This window comes from Culex pipiens, chromosome 3, assembly GCF_016801865.2.
Source record: "Culex pipiens pallens isolate TS chromosome 3, TS_CPP_V2, whole genome shotgun sequence".
Classification (NCBI taxonomy): Eukaryota; Metazoa; Arthropoda; class Insecta; order Diptera; family Culicidae; genus Culex; species Culex pipiens.
In genome coordinates, this window is record NC_068939.1 from 83,494,481 (window position 1) to 83,503,415 (window position 8,935).

At 34.5% G+C, this 8,935-nt stretch overlaps 1 protein-coding gene across 1 annotated transcript in view; it reads right to left on the minus strand.

Moving 5' to 3' along the window:
• Positions 1-281: 281 nt before the first annotated feature.
• The window catches only part of LOC120431970 (general odorant-binding protein 45-like), a 14,612-nt gene continuing 5,958 nt past the window's right edge, over positions 282-8,935 (minus strand). Inside the window, exons 2-3 of the mRNA XM_052709919.1 lie at positions 5,394-5,627; positions 282-1,033 (exon numbers count right to left, since the gene is read on the minus strand). Of these exons, the coding sequence (XP_052565879.1) occupies positions 524-1,033; positions 5,394-5,627 (744 nt within the window). The 3' untranslated portion in view covers positions 282-523. The remainder of the gene's footprint in view (positions 1,034-5,393; positions 5,628-8,935) is intronic.

The following is an 8,935-nucleotide window of genomic DNA, read 5'->3' on the forward strand; positions in this document are numbered from 1 at the left end:
CTCACACTCATATTTACGATTGGTGTGTTTAATTAAACGTCCGCAAACGGGGGCGCAAAGTCTTTTGTGGTTTCTTCATTCAAGGGACTAATTCTATTTGAAATGGGGATAACGCTCTACTCTAAGAGGGTGGGATTATGAGAAGGGGATATATCTACAAAACTGAAGAAAAAATGAATTAAAATCGATTTTGTGGCCCTGCTGTGAAGCTGGTGAAATGGTCTTTTTTTAGATGTTGGTACGAAATATCAATTATCAGTTGTCAATTGCAGAAGTTTTTTTACAAGTTTATGGCTTTTGGAAGAGGCATTTGATTTGAAATGACTGCAAAAACTTGGATAATACAGGTGAAAGATTTGTCTAATAAAATGATCATGTATTAGGATGACAATGGTGACTCATATTTGACCCAAGGAACAATTTTACCGAAGACATCTAAGCGATTCGTCCACTATGAACTATCTCAAATATCGACCACGAATTCGTGTTTAGTGCTCAATATATCTTTGGATGGATTGATATACTAGAACGCTTTCTTGAAGAATTTAACTGTCTTTCTTATCTTAAACTTGAGTAAATTCGCCGCCACTATGGTCGCAAAAAGTGGTCCCGACTCCTGCGGAAAACATTCAGCCACAATCCGCGCCGCCAGCGCACACTTGTCACATCGGAATTCCTCCGTCAACCGGTCGATACACTTCCGAGCACTTTCTTTGAACTCATCTTCCGGAACGTCATAGCCACCACACTGAACGTACATCCGGTCCAGGTTGGGACCCCGTTCGTCGTCGTACAGTCCCTGCCGGATAATGACGCAACGCATCAGACAACGGGACTGCTCGTTCAGCTGGAAGTTATACCGGGTGTAGTCGTCCAACTCATCCGGCGACACTTGGAGGAACTCGATGCACTCCTGCAAGATCGAAGCGACCTCCAGCTCTGTCCGCGGAACAAGCTGAGCCGTCTGAACTATCTCTCCGTAGTTCTGGCAGAAACAGCGGCGCGAAACTGCAGCTCGTCTGCAAACGTCATCCTGTGCGATATCTCGAGAACCACGCTGAATGCAAGCGCTTGTCCGAGCGCCATTCTCGTGGTCATCGCAGCTTGGAGCAAAGTGTTGGCCGTACGGAACCCACACGACTCCGGATGAGTCGTTCCAACTGCGTTGCACCAGCAGTTCACAGCGATCGACGCAAGAATTTGGTTGAACTAAATATTGACTGCACTCATGACGAGCTCCGGTTGAACTCTTTAGAACAAACTTGTGCGAAGCAGCGGCACCGTTCGTCGCTGTTGACAAGCTCAGTAGAAATAGCCAAAACATCTTCCGAGTTCTTTGAGGCCAGACAGTGGAAGTACAACTGACCTGCAGTCTTACGAAATCGTTGCTTAAGTTACTTCCACCAAGAATAAAGTTGTTATCGTGACATCTTCACGTAACTTAACGGTGTTTTTGAACAACTTTCTAAAACAATTTATATTATTGGGTTGCGCGGCGAGTTCTTAGCATTACACGAATTATATAAGCCAATGAGAAACGGGACTGACAATCTTCTGCAGGTCTTAGACTGCCTTGTTTAATCAAAATCCTTACAGAGCTTGATTGAACTAGTTTTAAAAAGTGTTTTATGAAACAAATTTTACAAAATTGAATTTTGGATACAGAGAAACCTCTTTTTACGCGGTGCGTTACGTTTTTCTAATTTTTCGATTTCTCTGGAAAGACGCAACATTTTTGAAATCTTTTAATAGCAATTTGTAGGTTTTGTTCAGATCTACAAAACGCTGTTTGAAGCTTGCAAAAATATTGTATGGTTTTAGAGAAATCGACAAAACAAAAAGCGTAACGCCGCCGCGTAAAATGAGGTTTCTCTGTACATGTTTTTTTTTGTTGACGTCTGATGTTTAGCCAATTTCACCAATGAAACATATAAAATTTATTTATTTAAATTAAACTGCTGAATCTTAAGAATATTATTTTAAGTTAAGTTTTTTTTCTTCAGAGAATGCAACATAATTTGATAAAATATAAATCCCACTAAAATTCTCAGCATTTATCAGAACTTGAAGATTTCAATTAAATAAATAAAATTAAATTCAATTCGGTTTTATTTGTGAATAATCAAGTTACAATGAGTTCATTTAGGTACACAACAGAGTTTTGGTGTTCCTTTCAGCTGTGTTTTACACCGTTATTCAATCGAAAATTATTATTTATAACTATGGAATAGACAAAAGTAAGAAAAAGTTTTCAAAAAACTTACAGAAAGGCTTGAAGATTTCAAAACTCAGATTCGTTATTTTATCAAATTTTGCATGTCCATTTAGAGCTTTAGTTTAACGTAATTTGGCGTTGAAGAGAGATTCCCCATTTCGAAAATAATTATTTTAATAGTTGCACAAAGTTTGTGTTTTTAAACATAGTTTTTTCTACCAAAAATATTTTAAAATGATTAAATTATACTCGATTGGAACGGTTAGGGAAACATTTTGCCGCTTCATATTGCTATTTAACCGTTAATTTCAATGAAATACCTTGATATTAGTAACCAAATCTTCTTAGGCCAAAGCTAATAATTTTAATGTTTATGTCCCTCGACTCATATCCAGGGGATAAACCACAAAAAAAACAAGTTTCTTCAAGATCTGATTTATATTGTTTTGAAAATATTAGTTTACAATAAACCTACTTTAAGATAAAACATAAAAAAACACAATTTTTGCGGTACTGCGCATTTTTATATCAATATTACAAAATATTTTTACATGACCTCAAACCTACTCAAAATGTTAACAAAGTTCAAACAGTTAGAATTTTATAGATCGTTTAAAATTTTATTTTTGCTTGACACATTTTTTTAATTAGAATTAGAATCATCGGTGCAACCGTCCTTTATTTCAAAATGATGAAGTTGCTTAAAATTTTAAAACCTATTTTCTAGCAATATTTTATTTATCGATGGCTCTTAAAAAAAATCTGAGAACTACACATAGTTGACTTAATCATTTATTTAAAAATATTTATTTATGTCAATTAAGTAATTAAAATTACTTAGAAAGATAAGCTTCAATTTAAAGTAAACGCATTTAAAATTTGTTAAAAGATAAAAAACAAGAATAAACGTTTAACAATGAATTGTAAAAAACCTTTTTCATTAAAAATTTAATGTTAAACAGAAAGTATGTTTGACCCCTAATTTTTTTTTCGGAAAATTATATAGAAGAGAGATTAAATTTATCTTCATTAAAAATATTGAATGTTGAAATGATTGTAAATGTTTTCTGATATTGTTTTTTGTTTTATTATGCGACTAGTCGCGTAATCCGTTATGCTAAATGTTTCACGGATCATTCTGAACATTTAGAGGTCGATTCTGCATGCAAAAATGCCAATTTTCCTGTAATTAATACCAGGGCTATGTTTTGATCCCTCAAGACAACTACTTAAACCGTAAACCGGGGTGACATTGATAGGATTTCAATTTATTTTTTGAATATTTTTCAGCTGGTAAGGTTTTTCTCAAGACTGTTCAAATTTTATTTTTTACGTCTAATGTACCATCAATAAGGTTACTGATAAAGTTTTAAAGAAAAAATATTTATATTTAGTTTATTAAGTTTATAAACTTTTTTACAAACACGTATAAATTTTACGTAAAATTGTTCAAAGGTCGGAATTGTGCTTATAAATTCGTCAATTAATATTGCATTATAAACCGAATCAAAAGTTATCAAATTTTGTGTGAAATTTGCTCTTCTAAAAATTGAAGATTTTTTTAAATTGTGTTTCAAAAACACATAATATTTATTGTTTACAAGCATATTTTACATTTTCATAATGGAATATTTTCAAAGAATCCGAAACTGCATTCTGTTTTCCGATTTGAAATCATGGACATTGAGAAAAATATAACACCTTGAGAACATAAAAATAATGCTATTCATCAACATTTTCTTAATTATTGGTAACTAACTTTATAAACTTTTGAAAATTTTATGAAAACATCTTCTAGAAGTACATTGAACACTTCTCTCCCACGGTCAGTATGATTCCTTGCCATTTCGTAAGTATTTAATTTCTAATCTTCATTTTGCGGAAAAATCTCAAACCTATCAAAGTCACCCCGTTTTACGGTACCCGAAAAAATGTTTTATCGATTTTCATACAAGGTCAAATCTTAAAATACATCTGAGCAACTCTCTACCAAAACCGGAAATGGATATTATTTGTATTTTTTGATTTGGCTCAAACTTTGTGGGGGCCTTCCCTATGACCAAAGAAGCTAATTTGTGGCATTGGTTCACCCATACAAGTCTCCATACAATTGGCTCTATACAAAATCTGTACGTAAATATTTAAACAGCTGTAACACTATTTTTTAGAAAAAATCATAACTCGGCGGCAGATTTTTTGACAATACTTCTCTATAGCTCAAAAGTTGCGGGTTTTTGTCCTCTAAAACATATCAAAAAATCTCGAAAATCAAAAAATACGTATATTGGGAAATTGAGTTTTTGTGAAAAAATGGTAATTTTTTTTCCCAATAGTCCTCAACAATACCTACAATTTTGCCGAAGACACCAATTGATCTGAATATTCACTCAAAAATTTACAGCTGTTTAAATTTTTACGTACAGATTCTGTATGGACAGCTGCCAAAATTGTATGGAGACTTGTATGGGTGAACCAATGACACAAAATAGCTTCTTTGGTCATAGGGAAGGCCCCCAGAACTACCCGTGAAACTTTTTGCAAAAAATGTCACCTAAGGGCCAGCCATTACAATAATTTCGCTAGTTGTCGCGGGCCAGAGTTAGAAGATTCTTAGATATTGACGAATGCATCGTTTTGACACAATGTAACCCACACATACGGTACCGTCAACTGAGGTGAATCGGAACTTTAGTCTGAATAGGAACAGCAGGGTTCAGAGTTCTTAAAAGCCTTAAATTTGGATATCGATGTAATACTTTTGCTGTTCTGTTGTTGTCTCTTCAAAATCAATCAAAAATATCAAAATATATTGTAAAAACATGTCTGTCCCGATTCACCCCAGATTCATTACAACGTTTAATTTGTGTCACTACGTCAGTTTCCGTCAGCAAGGTGTCCAATGGTTTGTTTGTCAAATGACGCACGCAGTGTAAAGCTAGTTTACAATAACAAAAAAAAATGCTTCAAAATTAAAAAAGCAGAGGCACAGTGGAATACGGTTACAAATGGGACAAAAAATCAAAACAAAAAAACCGACGATACAAAAAAATCACACACCAGGAAAAGTCTACTTGTAAAGTGGAAGGTCGTCTATCTTTTTTTTCACGCTCAGGAAATAAAACAGAAATAAAAAAAAGCCCGAGCAGAGCATGTAGTTCCACGGAACCAGCCCACGTACCTGCACGCTGTCGCACTCATTCCACGTGTGCAGCCGAGGTTTGTACTTGTCCTTGTCGTTGGTAGAACTGCTCGAGCCGCCACCTCCTCCGCCTCCCCCACCGGCACCACCACCCCCTCCACCGGAACCCGTGGGGCCACTTCCGGCCGCGGACGCCTCCGTCGAGATCCACACCAGATTGCCCTTGGGCTGGCTAATCACGATGAAGGCATGTTTGCCCGCTGGGACGTCATGCTGGAACGAGGAGAAGAAGAAGAAGAAGAAGGATTAGCTTTGAATTCGGCGTCACTAGGTGGTGCCACCTGCAACGCACGGTGCAATTTCATACACGTGGTGCCACGTGGTCTCCCTCGCTCGAAACACGGACGGACGGATTTCGTCGGAATGAATGATTCGAATGATGAAAGGCGAGGCGACAAATTATGGCGCGCCCCGTGCACTTGAGGGCCCTTTTGGGCGCAAGAGAAATGGTGGTGTGATTTGACGTTTGACATGGTGCTAATAGGCTGGGACAATGTAATTTGTTAGGATTGAAGAAGGAGAAGTGCGTACTTGTTTGCGATTCTAGGTAAATTGTTGCAATCACAAGATTGGAAATGTAACGATGGCAAAAAATAAGCCAACATGCGTAGAAATTATTCAGGCGTCTTAGAATCTCTAAGTTATTTTTTTCTTTTTTTCCAAAATATCGAAGATCTGGCAACCCTGTCTCAAGTAATGACCAGTTACGTGATATTAATGTAGTTTTATGAAGCCGGATCTCATTTATTTGTACGAAAACTATGTCCGTATCCATCATCCGACCTATCGTTGGTGAGGTAAGCGAAAGTCCTTACAAACGAGTCTAAGAGATCGTAGATTTGACAACTCTGTCAATACTTTTTGAGACTAGATCTTAGTTGACCTTGGTTTTTTTTTTCCAAAACGGTTGTTTTCTGCGCACAAACAAACAAAAAAGCTCAATGTCCAGATGCATATTTTCCGTGTGGCCCATATTTGATAAGCATATTTGGTTCGATCATTATATCTGTTTTGTTAGGGTGGTCCCGTACACTTTTCCCTTGAAAATAAGACATTTTCAAATGAAGATATCTCGTGTTTAAAGAAAAATACCCCTGATATTTTTTCAGCGTTTGTTGTGCTAGAGCTCCTCTCTCGAATGCAACCTGGCCTTTTTAGATATATTTGAGTTTAAAATTTGCATCTTTTCACCTTAAAATGGCTGTAACATTTGACCTTTATATCCAGGAGTACCCAAAGTTTTCGAATGGCGGACAAAATTTGAAGCATGAGCATGCGGGCCAAAAGTAAAAAAATGTTTATTTGAAAAAAAAATATCACTTTATTACAATTCATTCATATTGCTTTAAAAAATTCTTCTATCAATCAGAATTTTCAGAAATTGCAGGTTTTTTTTTTCATTTTTGTCATTTAAATATAAGAAAATAGAAAATTACTATTTTTCGAAAGTTTTGTTCAAAAAGACATAAATCAATTGATTTCAAATATTATTGTGTTCAACAAAACCAAAACAACAAGCAATTTTTTTTTAAAATTCATAAGCTTTTCATTACAATGCTTATGCCACAACAAGCATTGACAAATGTTAGGGCCGCAGAAAATATGTATTTCAAATAGAATTTGTAAGGGGCGCCAAATAATTTGAAAAATGTATGCAAAGGCAAAATTTTATTTTTAAATCAAGTGCAACTAATCCTTCTGAAAATATTTTCAACATTTTTTTCTTCAAGTTAAAAAAACATCAATTTTGTTTAGTCACTCAAATTTGTTATCCAAATGTAATGAGTTCGAATCCTGAGGTCAAAGGCTTCGGAAGAATAAGTTTGAGGTACAGTCCATAAAAAATTGGAGCGTTACAACTTGTAATTACACAGAAAAAAAAAAAAAACAATTCTCGAAACCGCGAATAAAGTTCACGATTGTGAGAACCACGAAGGAATATATTCACGTTTATAGTGCAAATGCACCATACTCATGAATAAATTCCTTCGTGGATCTCACATTCGTTAACTTTTTTCACGATTACGGGAATTGAATTTTTTCTGTGTAATATGGACTACTTATATTTTTACTATTATTACAGTTTTCTACTGTAGTCAAATTAAAACGTTTTATAACACATTTCCAAAAACGTTTGATGAAAATTTTGATGAAATCAACTACTTTCACTTTGAATGTGAGTGACGTGTAAAATTGTTATGTTGATAAATTTTTGAACAAAATATTTGTGTCGTGTAATCGGCATCAATATAATCTATACATATAAATAATTTCGACGGTTTTATTCGAACGCGAATCAATTCAACACGGAACGTCGGATCGAGGTGCTTTTTGTTGCGTTGGGTTCGTATATGTTCAAGGAAGGTTCTTACGCCAAAAAGTTACAACTTTGGCCACTCTGGAACCGATTCCGGAAAATCAGCAGATTGTATGGGAAAAGTTACGTAATATCAAATTTTGATCACAGGAGGCTGAATACGCAAAAAAGTTAAAAACGTCAACAACGAAAAAAAGGCAGAACGAAGTTTGTCGGGTAAGGCTTGTTATTTATAAATCATTAGTTTTATGTTTACAAAAAATAAAACATTCATTAAAAAAAAATACTGTACGTATGGTTAACGGGCCAACTTACATGATCATTAAAAATGGGTTCATGGGCCACAAAAAATCACCCACATTTGGCATACTTTGGTCACCCCTGGTTAAGTCCAAATTAAAATGCTTATTTTTATTGGTTTTTGAAGGTTAGCTCAGATGCATTCTCTATATTTGGTCGTAGAAGGTGTAGATTGTGAGATAAAATTTTGGTTTCTTCGATAAAGTTGCTAGGATTGGCAAATTTAACAATTTTCTAGAAGACAAAAAAATCACAGAAATATTCTTGAAAACTTATATTATCCTAATCGTTGCCTATTTTAATTTTCAGTAGCACTTTTGAAGGCACCAAAGCTCCACAACTTTACAATTTTCAGAAAATTCATTTTCCACTTAATTTTGTGATCTGAACCACTGTTATAAATTGAAGATTCGTTATCAAAATGCTAATACGAGCAGAATGGCTTGAACATATTAAGAGCTTGATAGATAGATAGACAAAGAAGTTTTCAAAATATCTCAACAAGTAGTCTTCACTTTTTTTTAAGGTTTTAAAAGATAGGTTACTATAATTACAAAACTGTTGCCTAAGAGTTATGTTTTTCTCTATTAAAACGATTTCAAATTCGGATTTTCAGAATTCTTTGGATATTTTTTTGATTTTGAGCAGAAAGAATCAATTAAGTGTTTTTTAATTAAAATTTGAAAAATGTTATAAATTCAGAAAAAGAAAAAAAATGGTAATTTTCAAAACTATTTTTAATATTTCAATCTATGGGTAAATGGCAATAGAATCGATGATTTTGTGAAAACAAACTTGTACTGAATAATTTCATACAAAGTTTTGCCTTTTTTCAATTAAACATTAAATTCGAGCAATATGTTTGTCAAAAAATGCAATTAAACATTAATGGCCGCTTCAGTTA